Source organism: Cryptomeria japonica, chromosome 2 (genome assembly GCF_030272615.1).
Source record: "Cryptomeria japonica chromosome 2, Sugi_1.0, whole genome shotgun sequence".
In the NCBI taxonomy this organism is placed as follows: domain Eukaryota; kingdom Viridiplantae; phylum Streptophyta; class Pinopsida; order Cupressales; family Cupressaceae; genus Cryptomeria; species Cryptomeria japonica.
In genome coordinates, this window is record NC_081406.1 from 33,671,249 (window position 1) to 33,687,317 (window position 16,069).

Here is a 16,069-nt window from a genome sequence, read left to right on the forward strand (position 1 = left end):
TGGGGATACTATTTTAATGTTTTTTTTTTAAAAGTCGGCCTCCTTTTTATTTAAGTTTTGTTTATTATTTGCCTTATTTTCTAAGTCGGCCTATGGGCAATTAAAGAGATGAGCGCCTATATAAGAAGGGTATTTTGAAACATTTTAATCCATCATTCACTCATCATTTCAAATGCGATTTGGAAGGGCAAAGAAGAAGTGCGAAATCTAGCTGGAGTGGAGCAAGTTTCTACAAAATGTGGAGACTAAGGAAGGCGAAATTCATCTTGAAGGCCATTGGAGAGGCGTATTTCTTGCTAGATTGGAGGATAATTTCCAGATTTTTGAAGACATTTGAAGGCGAATTTCCAAATCTTGAAGAAGCTAGTGGAAGATGGAGTTCTTTTCCAAGCTAAAGGGGGCGCATTTTGCTAAAGGGAGTCTTGATCTACATTTTGCCTAGCGAATTCTCCTATTTTTGGCATCTTTTTTTAGAATTAATTCCCAAGTGAAGGTATGGCGTAATCACCTTGGCACCATTTTTGAAGATTTAAATTTTGCTTTGAAAATCCTAAATTAGGAAATGATAACTCAAGATTTATCATGAAATTTCCTAATTAAAATCTTGAATCTTCCTTTTAAAGTTTAATTTTTAGATTTCAAGATATATTACTAATTTTGAAATGTTGTGTAGGTATCAAGATGGCGACTCCCAAACTCGAAGGATCTACAAGTCGGAAGGCTCTCATCAAGGAAAATCAAGCCAGAACAAGGACGATCAAGCAAGGACAAGGACGACCTTCTTCGATCCAGCCTAGCATTGACAAGGGCGACCTCCTCCAACCTAGCATCGACAAGGACGACCTTCTTCGATCCAGCATCATCAAGATAAGGGCGACCTCTTCCAATCCAGTATTCCAAGGCGAGGTACATCAATCGTCCTACACATCAAGGACACAAGAAGTCAGAACAAAGGGTTCGTTGAAGAAGCAGATAATTTCGGAAGAGTTAATTAAAGATAGCTTCTCAACAACATCAAATTGAATATCTACCAAGCTACAAGTGTCAGACGAGGTGGCATCCTAGTCATCACTCCTCCAGTCAGTGTGGTCCACCTCAGCATTTCCAAATTCAATGTACCTAACTCATGGAAGGTGGCGCAAACTCCGATGTACCTACCCCAGCTATCCATTGGTGGAATTTTCTAGAGAGGACATGTGTCCAAGCAATACAATTTTATCATTGGTCAAGCATTAAATGTTATGTAATGGTTGTAACAAACCCTAGTTAGGGTTTTCATTGTAAAATCTTGGCCATCGATCTCGAATTGATCTAAGCCATCGAATTGTATTGAGGGCACTATATAAGCCCTGGCATTTCATTTTGTAAAGGGAATTAGAAATAGTTAGGAATAGTTGGAAGCAGTTAGAAGATAGAGAGAGAATAGCAATTAGAGTAGAGTAGAGAGAGAAGGCAAAGATTGTTGCCAAGATGTTGTTGTAAAAGACTTGTAACTTCATTGAAGAAATGGTGAAATTTATGGGTCGATTCGACAATTTGCATGGTCTTTATACTTCTCATATTTGATTTCATGTTATTAGATGAGTGGAAGAAATATGCTTGATTGATGGTGAAATTCGTACATCCATACTACTAGCAGTTTGTTGATTGCAGACTTGCCTTGCGTAGTCAACTGGAATCATTCAGCTTAAGCTTAACTTCAATTGTTGCTTCTTCATTGATATGCATCAACCTGATGGTGTCTATGCCTGCAGTGATGATTTGAACATCATAAAGCTTTCCTTCGAAGATCGCACTAACCTTGTGGAGATGGTCCTGGGATGTCAAAACAAGACTTAGTTAGAATTCCATCAAAGATCATTCGTTGCTCTTACATTCTTAGTGTTAGGATTAGATCCTTTCCTCGCCCTCATCTTTTTTCCTTTTTTCAAATCTAAGCTAGTGAAAATCCTGTGTTCCAGCAATATTCAAAGCAAATCAGAAGTTCAGGCATCAAATGTAAGTCCCCTTGTGATTCCAGCAAATCACATCATACCAAAAAGAGCTTATCCACACGTAGAGACCCTACATACAAGAACCTTGAAGTCATCCTGATTGATCCTTTTTCGCGATATCTTCAACAATCAGAGGCTTTACTCAAGAAAGGATAAGGTACCTTTAGGTATTTTATTCTGTGTATGATTGTCATGTCCCCTACCTGATCTATTTCAATATATTAAAATTGATTGATATTCTTCAATTAGTTATTATCAACTGCTTATTTATTTTCCTCATTAGATGATTAATTTCATTATTCATAGTTCTTAATATAGATATCAGACCTTGCTGCTACTTCAGTTTTAAGGGAGAAGGGTCTATGTATGTTACCAAATCGCTTAGAGACCAAATACAATAGGTTCCCTCAAAACTTACAGATCCAAGCCCTTACCTATCTTGGGTCCATACCCTCAAGGTTTATGGGTCGTTGATACCACTCAGCCAAGATAGAAACCAAACATGTATACTTTGATTGGAATTGTATTTTTATGTTGATTACTAATACTAATAAGCCTAGAACTATGATGGAGGCAATACATATGGGTGATTTTGAGTCCTAGCGAGCAACTATGGATGAGGAGATGGTCGCATTGAAGAAGAATGACACATGGGGCTTAATATCATTGTTAGAAGGAAGCAAGTCTATTAGATGTATATGGGTGTTCAAAAAAGGTTGGTTTAAATGGCAATATTAAAAAGTACAAAGCAAGATTGGTTGCAAAAGAATATTTCCATGTTGAGGGGATAGACTTTGGTGAGATTTTTTTCCCCAATTACTAAGTTGACATCTATTAAGTTCTTGTTATCTGTAGCAGCAACTTTTGATTTAGAGATTGAACAAATGGACGTGAAAACAGCATTCTTCCATCGTGAAAACAGAAAGAGATCTACATGAAGTAGCTTAAGCAATGCATGGAGAGAGGTAAAGAAACGTTGGTTTGTAGATTAAAAAGAAGTATGGTCTCAAACAATGTCCTAGGATTTTGTACCAAAAGTTCAATTCATTTATGTTTGAGCGTTTGAGCTTGGGATATCTGAGATGCAAATCAGATCATTGTGCTTATTATAGAATGCATGGTGATCAGTTCTTTATTATCACATTGTACATAGATGATATGTTGTTTTTGGTTACAGTAAGGATGTGATTTGTGATTTGAAGTCTCAACTTTTAGCACAGTTTGACCTAAGAGACTTGGAGGTTGTGTTAATTTTGGTACTTTCAGATTGAATAAAACTCAGAAATTTAGAATTAGGTTAATTAATTTATTGTTTTCTATACTTTTAAGCATAATAAGGGAAATAAAATACTAAAGACAATGCACAGTTACCCTGGGAAAACCTCCTAAGAGGAAAAACCCAGCCAAAGGATCCTCAGATCTGATTTATGATTTAGAATACAACTGAACATTACACACTTATCTGGAGTTGCAGTCACTATGTGAAAGAGATGAAATACTCTTCAATCAGCTTGCAGTCCTCCTTATCTAATCACAGTTCATTAAAGAAGTCTTCTATGTTTTGGAGATGATTTGCTGCCTCTTGAGGAGATCGCTGTCTACTGTTTGGGATCTGCTACTGTTTGATCTAGTTCGCTCTCCAATTTGGATCTTCTTCCTCTCGGTCTGCTGCCTCTTGTGGAGTTCGCTGTTTACTGTTTGCTATTCCAAATGCCTTTGTATCAATTCGCTCTTTACAGAATATAATGTCATCCGCTAAAAGAACTTGATATAATAATGAGAAGTATGCGCTGCATTTATAGGGGACATATAGCTTCTCGACCATGTCGGCCTCCTTACCATTAAACAATTAAGTATTAATTTCCTTTTAATTGATGGAGCCGACCCTATCAAGGAGGCGTGAGAGTTGAGTGAAGCGTGGAAGTCTCTTTAGGTGAGGGCCGAGAGGTATTGGGCCTGGCCCTATAAAGGGGGAGGGCGGATTCCAATGTTGCCCAAGGCAATTGGAATCCGCCAGCCCTAATTACAAACAACAGGTTGCTACATATATATTGGGCATGGAGATTAAAGGAGATAGAATAAACAAAAAGCTTTAGTTGGACCAGAGTAAATATGTGAACTTTGTGTTGAAGAGATTCGGCATGTTAGTTTGCAGACCATTGAATGCTCTTATTTTGATGGGGACTAAGTTATTCGTAGAGCAATGTCCATCTACAACTATTGAGGTGGATGACATGGTTCGAGTGCCTTATGCTAGTTTTATTGGGAATTTAATATCTGTTATGGTTTGTATGAGACCAAACATTGCCCAAGGCTCAAGCAATGGGAGTCCTCATCCAATTCATGGCTAATCCAAGATAAGATCATTAGGATGCAATAAGAGAGTATTCAGATTTTTGTAAGGTACCTCCAAGCACTCTATGTTATCATGATGATTCTCCAAGGGACTAGCACTTGGTGGATATTTGTGGATTTGTGAATTTAGATGGGGCAAGAGATGTTGATAGCAAAATATCCACCAATGGATATGCGTTTAATTTATTTGGCAGTGCTATTAGTTGGATGAGTAAGAAACAGGTTGTAGTCATTTTGTCCACTACAAAGGTTGTGTATATGGCAACCACTAATGCCTATACGGAGGCCATCTAGCTTGAAACATTGCATTCAAATGTGGGGTTGAGTCAGAGAGCTATTAGGGTTCTTTGTGATTGTCAAAGTGTTATATGTATAGCAAAAGGTCTGACCTTCCCTATGAGGACAAAGCATATAGATGTCTAGTAACATTTTGTTTGTGACACGGTAGATGATGGGAGGGTGATGCTGGAGAAAATTGACGCTTTGTAGAATGTTGCAGATTCATTGACAAAATTAGTCGAAACAAAGAAGTTAAAGTGTTTTTATAAGTCTATGGGTTTCTTGGCCCCTAGCAAATAGTTGATAGTGTTGGTAGTAAATTTGCTCTTGCAAGGTATTCAACAAGTGGGAGAATGTTAGGAAAGGTGTCTCAATCTTGCATCTTAGTCTTAAGAACACAAAAAAATCCTGCATCTTAGTCTAAAGAACACAAAAAATGCAATTCTCAGGCTACAGACCACAAAAATGTAATTTTCAAGGCTCTTAAGGTTGATTTTGGCCCCCAAAAAAAATGTCAAAATGGACCTTGCCCAAAACAAGTTTGGTTCAGCAACATGGATCTCTTTGAGATTTTCAATTTAAAAAAAAAAAGGTTTAGTTGGCTTCTCAAATCAAAAGTTATGTCCTTTGAAAGTTGAGCCTCCCACATTAAAAATGTGAGAGCATCTATGACACATAAGAAAGCTCTTAGAGGAGTTACACTTGCTGACTAAGTTATGATGCATGTTATGTCACATCATAAGGCATCTTTCAATGGACATAATGGAGCCAAAATTGAGCACCCAAGTTGATGAGTGGATCATGATGAATTTATGACAGATGCAAAGAATATGTTGTTTTAGCCTATGGACTCATCTTGGGATTTGGGCATTGGATTTTGAAGAGGAATTTGGGCACCAAATTTTGGGTGGGTTTATTTCATGATTTCCTAATAAGCATTTAATGGGTTCACATATTACTTCTATTTATAGGGTGCTTGAGATGGAGGTTTCATAGAGAATTTTGTAGATTGTTATGTTGCCAAACTTGCTCCAGATCTCTTTTTGGTGATACTTCTATATTGGTTTAGACTTTGCAAATGTATCGTAACCATTTGAAAATTGAATAAAAAATTGAGTTACTTTGGAGTATGGAGTTCTTCTCCTAAACGGATTTTCCCTGCAAAAATCATTTTGTTATGGTACATTATTTTTACATTTATTTCCTTGTAGCTTATGATCATTTTAGTTTTTGCGCATATCTCCTCTCATAGATTAGTCTGAAGTATATTCCACACCTCTATTTGCTTTCACAAGCTATCTTCAATAATAATCTATTATCTCACCTCTATTAAGAATCGCAAAAATTTGGACTATGCTACTTATAGTTAAATAAATTACCGTCAAGAGGGAAATAGTATTATGACAAAGAGAAGTAAGATCTAAGATTTAATCCTAGAACCCTTTAAAAGAGAAAAATCAGCTTTGATGATGGCAAATTCACCATTACCACATTATTATTAGAAGCTGAAAAACACAATGAAATGTTCAGTATTGGGGAATACATTCTTCCCCTTGCTCCACCCAGTCACACACACTCACATGCACACATTGTTAAGTCCGTTTCATAGCCACAATGGAATTCTACTTCCCTAAGTTCTACAAAGCTCAAATCTGCCTTCTTTATGAAATCCAACTTTTTCAAGCCCTTATGTAGACACTGGATCTCTCAGTGCATTAGAATGTCCCAGAATTACAATTGGAATGAGAAACATCAAACTGTTTGGTTCAAATTCCATCTCTAGGTATCAAGAAGAAATCGGCACTTCATGCAGACCAATGGTTTGAAAACCACTTGGGAGCTTTCAAAACCACTTCCTGTAGGGATCGACAGTTCCGTTCTGCTGCATTTTGGAGGTTATTCCTAAGTGCTGCAACTTCTCAAAGTGATTCCTCTGATAACGTTTGACTCCCAGTCCTTTTGGATCAAATAACCTCGAATGACAAATTTTATAATTTAGTACGTGTTAGTAGCAATTCTATCCTCAACATCCCCTGCCTCCAAGAAGGTGCCATACTCAATTGCCATGATTTACAAGGGACTCAAGTATTCCCAAATGAATTATCTAGTTCTTAAAATCTATTTAGGTTGGTGGTGTCAATTTTCATTCAAATGACACAATTACAGATAGAGAAAGTGGTAGATCAATGAGATCGTGCCTCCCTATATGGATTCTGCAGTGCATAATTCCTCTTTTCTCAAACTAGCCCCAGCTAATGCATTCCTTAGCCTAGAGGGTTAGCTACACTTCTAGATAGCATTCTAAGCAATTCAATAAGAGGCATATCATCAACTTACTTTCTATCACTAAAGCATCATCAACCATGCATGTCAAGGGATGAGTTACGAGATATTCTTTGCCTGTAGCTTGTAGATGATTGTCTCTTTTAGGCTGATCGAGTTGTGAGATATTCTTAGCCTGTAGCTTGTAGATGATTGTCTCTTTTAGGGTGAGATCTGTTTTTTGGATCATGTTTGCTACTTTAGTTGGTTGTGCTATGAAATCCTATTGACCTACTTTGGTCATTCATGAAAACTAATATAGTTTCTTTCTTCGTTGTACCATAGGAATTAAAATTTCTACAGGACATGTGTTTGTTCTCTAACCAAGGTTCCAGCTCAGATCCTTGGGCCAACAAGTAGCTGCAAAAGATTCTCCCCTCTCCACTTGCCAAAAAAGAAGGGTTCTTCAAGAATATAGGATATGTAGTCAATTGGAGAGAGGAGACCCCTTTTCTACTTGATTCCCTCAACAAAATTCTAAAGAATCCTCATTATTCTAATTTGCAATATGAAGACAGAAATTCAAGAGGTTACAAGTACAACACAACCCAATTTTGATGAGCATTAAGAGTCAATTTTTACCTCTCCGACAAGTCCAATGTGGTCCAATCCTCCTAAAAACCTCCAAGGGTCTCTCCCAGTGACCTTGTTACTTTTGAATTGGCAAAAGATATCTTCAAGAATAACCATATTTTCATTGTCTTGCCATGCTCACTCAATTATGCTTTTCGTACTACTCTAACATTCAATCGCCTTCTGTAGTGCCAACCGTAATATACTAGATGCATCAAACAACAGCCTCTTTGTTCAAGTTTGAAATGGTTGCCAGGTGAAAAGGCAGAGAAAGTAATTGTTGTTCCAATTCTAAATTCTTTATACAACTTGTTCATTTTTCAAATTGAAATGAGTTCTCCTTAGTTAGGTGAAATCTAGAGTTCTAGGTAGCAGGACATCTGCCCTTTTACATCTAGATGTCCTCTACAAAGTCCTGGCAATGGAGAAAAATCACAACCCTTCATGTTGATAGAAGGCTTCTCTAAAGACAAAAGAGTTGCAATATTGAGGTCTTCTCTCTGATTTACTCAGTTCTCCCATCCCATCAGCGACATGCAAGCTATTAAATAGGATTCCATGACACTAGGATAGTAAAATAAGCAACATAACATCATCCCTTAAACCATATAAAGTGTATTTTACAAGACATTAAGTGAGATGTCTCACTATTATAATTTCATCGTAATTCATGAACTACAAAGATAAGTAGATGTGCTTTCTTTCCTAATCATCCAATATAAGTTAATGATCTCCATTGGAGATTTGTACTCTATAATGCATATAACTTGTATAACATATGTATATGTAGTGCAATTGTTAAAAAACTTTGGTTTGTACTCTATAATACATGTCCCATATCCCTTCTGTAACATATCTACCTTAGTCCAAGGGGTTGAACTTAATTGGTTAAAATGTTGGGTTTTGATTGTGGAGGCTCAAACTCAAATCCCTATAGGAACATCTAACACGGAATTCTAAGTTGTGACTCTTGGTCTTCCACAATTGTCTTCTAAAGTGGATGTGGTTTCTAAATAAAGTGGATTTCTAAGTAGTGACTCTTGGTCTTCCATCAGTGATTTCTAGTGTTTGCTCGAAAAGAGCTTGCATTAGTCTCTACTAAGTGCTGCAAGTGCTTGTATCGGTCTCATTTTGGTGCTTGTATTAGCAGAATTTATAAACAATATGCAATATAAAGAAAAACATATGTATTTTCAGTGTCTTTGGTCAAAGTGTAGGGTTGTTAAAGAACTATGGCTCTCTGGTATATGTGTATTTATGTCTTTTCCATATATAATGTTCAAATTTATTAAAGCAATTTCCACTGGCCAGCTCTATTGTGTATAAACTAGAATCAAAGCATGACATTTGTATATGCAAAGTTCAAGTTCTTATTTCCCTGTGTATCAAATAGTATCATCAGCTTAAAAATGAGAAATAGGTGAAGGGGCATGTATGTTTTAAAATGACGGAGAACTAAAAAGAAAAGGCATACCCTTGTATTAGCTCGACAAGTTGTGGTTGCAATTCCTCAGTACTCAGCTTCTGAATTCTCCTTGATATAGAATCTACTGCATGGATGGAAACCTTAATTCTTGCATGTAAGCTTTTTATTGTGACCCTTGTTTTCTCAACCACTTGAAAATCTTCTCCTTTAGATTCCTGGTTTCTTAGTTGCATGCACTTCTTATCATAAGTTATTCTTAAACGCTCCCCATCCTGCAAAAAAATTTGTTGCACAGAGAATGGTTTACAATCATACATTCAATAAGATAAATCAGAATGAATTATTGATCTGCATTTGCTAGAAATGGAATTTGTTATGTTCAATCAAGAAAGCATGCATTCTAGCATCCTGGTTATTAAATCTTATGCAAAATGCTGCAATATCCTAATAAATAATTTAACACAAGCATTTACAATGCACACAATCAAATTGAATTATCATTGTTGGCAATGTTAGTTGTCTCATAATCTAGTTACATCAAACACATTGAGAAACTTTTATCGCTGCCCAATGCTGATAATTTTTTTTCTAAATTCTAAAAAAGAACATAAAAATGCTATAGTAACCTAAGGAAAGCTTCTATGCACTAATTTGGAAAAGAGTTGCAACTCAGTCATGAAAATTATATGCAATGTGTTCAAATTTCTGTTTTAACTTAAAGTAAAATTCATGGCATTGAAGTTGCCGTCAACTATACATATCATTTCTATTTTAACTGAAAGTAAATTCATGGCATTGAAGTCAGCATCAACTACTATCTTGCACCAAGGAATGTAATGTCCCCACTTTGAAATATAATTTAATAATAAATAATAATAATAAAATTTAAATACAAAAGAAAAAAATTAAAATTAAATTAAAATATAAAAGAATATAATTAAATATATTTAAAATTTGATTAAAGTTAATTAATGGACAAAAGGCATGAAATGATAAGTTGTGACTCCCCCAAATATGAGGTATAAAAGGGAGAAGAGAACTCATTTGAAGGGGGGATAATTTAGGAATCAGAAGTGCAGATCTGATTGTGAAAGGCTGTGTCTCTTTCAAAGGGTAGAAATAATGAAGAGTTGCACTCTTTCAAAGGGTGCTAATGATGAAAGAGGGTGTCTCTTGCCAAAGACATACATGATAAAGAGGTGTGACCACTCCCTCACATTGAGAGATATAAAGGAAAGGAATCAAAGCATACAGTGAATAACCATCGATCAGGATTCAGATCAGATCAGATCTGATCTGTTATCAAGTTACAGACAGTAACATCTTTGTTCTTGGTGGTATGCATGGGGATGTGTTGAATTCGTATACTTAATATCTAAGTTACCGATTCTTCCCTAAAACGTCTGGATCCTGATTTGGATTCTGCCCCGGTCCTGGTCCAAGCCTGATTCCCTGTGGATTCCTCCTGGGTCCTTCCCAGGTGGCTGGGTCCTCTGTGGATCACGCAGACCCACAGAGGACCCAGCCACCTAGGAAGGACCCGGGAGGAATCCACAGGGAACCCAAGCAGACCCGGGCAGACCAAGGAAAGAGATTTGCTAAAAGGAAAGATATTTAATTATAATTTAATTGTGACTTTATCAAAGGGCAGCGATTTGCTAGAAGGAAATATATTTAATTATAATTAAATTAAGGTTTAAGGCAGCGATTAGGATGAAGGGGTGTGACAACCCTCCACAAAGGGAGATATAACAAGGAGAGAAATCTCATTTGGAGAGGGGCATGAGATAATCTCAGTATATATTTGGAAATCTGGAAAATTAGAAAATAAAAGCAGAAATAATCTCGGTCCATTTTAAATATGAATATGATATTAGTTATTACATTTACGATATATGAATATTTATTGGCATTGGCAATTATGGATTTATCATTTATCATTTATGTATGGAAAGTCACATTGTATATTTTATATTTGTATGGATTGTATCATTGTAATAATCAATAATGGTAGTGATAGTTTATAAATTATATAATTATATTTTATAATTTTGATGTTTGAACATATATATATATATATATGCGAACATACTTGTACCCGTACTCAAGGAAAAAAAAAATTTGCCGAATCTGTACCAGATTCTGTATCCGTATCCATACCCGATCAGTAACTTAGCTTAATATATGAAGCCTGATAATGTTCTTATGCAGAATTTAGTAGTAATATTAATATAGACTGCAATATGTATGACAGTCATACTTAATTTCATATACATTCATAGTACATGAAAGACCAATATATCAAACAGTCTAGTCCTTGATCTTCTGCTAATGCCTACATAGAGATAGGGGGTTTGTGTAGGGAAAGGTGGAGTAATTGGGTCACAAGATGGGTAGATCCCAAGATGGGTAAGGTCATGTATTTCTGAAACCTTGGGGGAAGTTCCCAAGATGGGGTATGGATACATATGTTCTTAAGAAACCTTGAGGGAGCCCGCTTGTAGACTGTTTCCAAGTGCCCTGGCACAGTAATTCCACCATCTTCTGTTAGGGTTAGGGAAGAATTGAGGACAAACTGTAAATTTAATTAGCTATTTACTGCATTGTATATATTTCTAACCCCAATAACCTAGTTTAAGACGGAATAATGATTAATGATGTATGTTAATTAATGGGAAACAAGTAGTCTCCTGATTGGGGACATTACAAAGGAAACGCTAAATTGGGTTTCTTGACAATAAACAATCTCCATTTCTCTCCTCAGTATAGCCAAGAGTTCTATACATAAAGTAAGCTCTTCAAACCATTTGCCATCTCCAATCAATCCACAGACTAAACAATGGTATGAGAATGATAAACTCACTGCTTTACTAAACAATAACACAATGACATTCCACAGAATGTTTGGAAGAATGTGCGACCACCACACATATAATAAACAAGCACATAATGGTGCAATCAGGATCTGACTCAGAATGATCATGTTAGATAGGGATCAAAGACTGCACTCTTACAAAGGAGTGCATAATTTCCTGGTAGCCAATGTCGAAAACTGCATTCAAGTAATTGACAAAAATGCAATCAGGTAGGAATCATTCATACAACTTGATATTTATCGTTGTCTGCATCAAGTATCCATCTCCCTAATGCATCTACAATTAAGTCATGTTAAAATTGTTACCAAGTTCACCTACAAATTGGCAAAATATTAGTGAATATAAGACTCTGGAGACAATTAGCAAAAGCGATATGCTAACAAATGGTGTCCTTTTGCTTGACAACACCAAGGAACTACAAATGGAAGCTGTGATTCACCTGCCTTCGTGGATCAGTCTAATAAGCAAGTTCTTGTAGGAAGAAAGCACCCAAAACACACCAATATAAATAATGTAGGTGGCCTACAATGGATACCGAATATGCTTTGCAATAGTGAGGAGATGGAAGAAATAGGCATCCGTGAGAGTAAAACATATAAACCTGGGGAAGAGAATGAATTAATTTCTTGGTGACCAAGCATGCCCCTCTTAGAGGAATAGTTGAATTTGTATTTGAACTCTGATCAATTTTACTAAGATTCATTTTAAAGGAACAAAGACCCATCAGCATTCTCACATGCTTGTGATCCCTGAAAATATATTTGGCCACTTTCAAATGTTAAAAATTGGTATTGTGCAAGGATGCAAGATTATATTGCAACCTAGAATGGTTTTGCCTTTAGCTAGCATCATAAGAGATAACAGTCAACATCATACAGAACAGTGGGAAATTCAGTCTGAAGTTAGATCATGAAGATGGTTAACATTTAGCCATCAATTACACCATAAAGCTTTACAGCTATTCTCAAAGATCAACTATTTAGTACTTACAATTCCAATATTTTCAAAGTAGACATTTATAAATAGTTATATAAGCAGAACATATCAAGTTAAAAAGCATATATAATCTGAAACTGTAGCCCTAGTGATAAATGAGATCTGAAATTCAAAATAGAGAATATTATCAGAAGCCCACATGAAGAAAACGTGTGATAAATAATACCTTAACTTCATCATATAGCTTTTTTTCCCAGGCAAATATTCTTTCCAAAGTTGAGGCATGGCTCCCAGCAATCATGACACAGTCCTCAACAAATTCACTGCTACTATCTTCTGTATCTTCTTTTGAACTTGATGAAACGACATAACTTCTGGATGATGAAGATCTTGATGATAAAGAACGAAGCAGACTGAATGAACTACTCAGAACCTTTGCAGAATTCTCTGCATTTGGCATTGAAACATCAGATGACTAAATTTACTATTTTACATTTATTATTACTGAGTCAATCTGATAATTCTTAGATAAGTATCAAATCTTGATTGTTAAGGACTAGAAGGCATCTAAGTACCACTGTTTTCTGTAAAAGGGTATTTTTGATGTTTTCAAATTAAAAGCCACAAAAAAGTAAAAAATTGAGCATATGAATGCATAGCAAATCAAACTTTTACAATATAAAACATGTCAATATCATTGACCATAAAGATTCAGACAATTGAGTCATTTGTATAGGAACTCAGTATTATGTATGCTATAAATTTTGTTTTGAGCATGGTCAATATATTTTAAAATTTATGCGTTAGTGATTACCATGATGATCTTCATGATAAAAATATTTAGCCAAAAAAGGCCTCAAAGGAGCCATACAACATCATGTATAGGGGATAAAATTAGGAAATGTACTAGCAGCAATCCAAAAGCCAGAATAGATTGCCATACCTTTGATATCACTAAGGCTTGAAGAGTGGTGCACTTTGCTTGCTTCAAGCAATGCAGAGATGTTGTTTCCAAATTGATAAGCTCTTATAAACTGGTCCTCAATTTCCTTCATAACCTGCAACATACTCATTGGCCTGTGGGTAGCAATGTTAGGTACATCTACGTTCTCTGAATTAACTTGTTTGTCCTTAACCTCCTCTTCACCAGGTTTCTCCTTCACTTGCTCTCCTACATCTCCAGTCCCTTCTGCACCTTTTGAAGGGATTTCCTCTACTGTGGATTTATCTTTTGTATCAACCACTGTTTCTACAGCTGGCTGAGATGGGACTTGAGTTAGTGCATCAGCATTCGACTCCGCAGCAGGCTCATTAATACTAGGTTGTTCTTTTGCAGGATCCGCAGGTGCCTCTGTTTCCTTTTTCTCCTCTTCCTTCTTGCTACCCCCGCGATTCTCTTCTTCCAATTCAGGAATCCCTTCTTCTTCTCTCACTTGTTTCATGATTCTGATCTCGTCTTCCTCATAAACTTGACTCAATCTCCTCTGGTCATGATATGGGTATGGATTGTCAAGTGAAAGGAATGGATTAAAGAAGTCCCAAGTCGAAGTTCGAGGAGGGGAGGGAGGTGTGGGAAGATAATCTGGGTTATTGTTGTTGTATAATGAGGCCACAGAGGATTGGGGAGGTGGCAAGTGGGTGCTAAAAAAACTATCTATCCCATATTGGTTAACGGTGGAATATGAATATGGATATGACTCCAAACTCACCCTCTGTGGAGAAGGTGGCCTTTCCTCAAAAAATAGGGGAGGCGCGCCTCCTGATCTCAAATGATTCACCACAGTTGTAGATGAAGAAACAGTTCCAGCAGGACTCTCAGCCTGTGGTGGAGAAGATTTTTCAGGCAGAGAGCCAGAACTGGTCTCCGTGGTTGTGGATGTGAACGTGGGTGTTGTGGGTATGGAAGAACACAACGACATTTCATCCCCTTCAATTAGGAGTCTAAGAGCACTGCCAACATTTTTTAGGGCACGTACATAAGCTACATGTGCTTCTGCAAATGCATACCTGTGTTCTACCGCTTGTTTTATAAGCAGCCTCCTCTCCTTACAACTTAAGACGGCATCCTCATTGTCAAGCTTTGACGTTGAGCAACCCATTTCTGATATAACCCTCTCCTAATAAAAACCAATATGCAGAAATTTTACAGGTCCAATTGCAAACAAGCGTTACTTCAAGTGGGCGGTCGTAAAGCATCAATTTAGAACAAGCACAGCCTACAAAACAGCCATTAATCCATTAAAATGGCACAAAACTTCTCCATATTTGGTGTATATTTACTAATTCAAATCCTTAACCAGAGCAGGATTTTCCTGCAGGCTCAATGCACCATTTAAAAGCTTAAAACAAATGCCTGTATTCCCTCCAAATCTCCGGATTCTTCGCTATTTCTCAGACCCCTCAGATTTTTCCTGGGTGTTTCTCTACACAATTTTTCCTAACATTTTAAAGTATTCCTTATTGGACCCACTTCATTTTCTGCTCTCTTTGCACGCTTTCTGCCAAAAAACTTAAAAAAACTCCACAAAAATCACACGCCCAGAAAACAAGACACAAGGTTTCTTTCTTGTAAAATTTGCCTAAACAGAAATTTAAAAGGTTTGAGTTAGGTACTTGCTATGACTCTGTATTCCGCGAAGAAGAGGGGGAGAACATAGATAGCAGGCATGCATGGAACTTTCGCCAAAATGCTGAGTCATAAGGCTAAACAGCGAAAAAGAAGAAAAAATGACGACAGAGAATAGATTGATTGAAGGAATGAAATATGCCACCAATGAATTAATCGATTGCCAGGTGAAAAGGTATGACACATGGCATTGGTCAAAGAGCATAAGAACAGATGAGATTTGGAAGGATGAAAGAGAACAAGTACGATGATGAATCATATGATGTTGACCCCATTTCCTACAAGGCAAGAAAGAAACAAGATTCGTACGCACCACCCCACGGTAAGGAATTTGTCATCCAAGCTTCTGCTTATTATTGTGACATAATTGCCCGTCTTTGCTAAATGTAAGCCGTGTTCATGTGTAAACGTTCTGGTTTGTTGAGTCAGTTGGAAGTGAATCCAGTTTTACTTCTTTTAATCTCCGTGGGCTAGGGTAAATTCTTTGGTCAAAACTCACCCTCAATTAGGTATATTCCCTTGCAGAGTATAAACATCATTTTCAAAACTCATTCTTGTGGGGCAAATTTTTATTTTTTTTAATGTATCCGTATGGTACGGTCAAGTAGATCCCATATTAGTAAAAAAAATTGGTGGAAGAATTCCTTACCAATACATTGTAAATATTTAATCATTTGGGTTG

At 36.6% G+C, this 16,069-nt stretch overlaps 1 protein-coding gene across 2 annotated transcripts in view; it reads right to left on the bottom strand.

Moving 5' to 3' along the window:
- Positions 1 to 15,806, bottom strand: part of LOC131047395 (protein ALTERED PHOSPHATE STARVATION RESPONSE 1) — a 30,790-nt gene extending 14,984 nt beyond the window's left edge. Inside the window, exons 1-3 of one of the 2 annotated variants that reach the window (XM_057981268.2) lie at positions 13,705 to 15,806; positions 12,988 to 13,208; positions 8,998 to 9,221 (exon numbers count right to left, since the gene is read on the bottom strand). In XM_057981268.2, the coding sequence (XP_057837251.1) occupies positions 8,998 to 9,221; positions 12,988 to 13,208; positions 13,705 to 14,860 (1,601 nt within the window). In that variant the 5' untranslated portion in view covers positions 14,861 to 15,806. The remainder of the gene's footprint in view (positions 1 to 8,997; positions 9,222 to 12,987; positions 13,209 to 13,704) is intronic. The other variant, XM_057981267.2, reaches the window with a different exon arrangement.
- Positions 15,807 to 16,069: the final 263 nt, after the last annotated feature.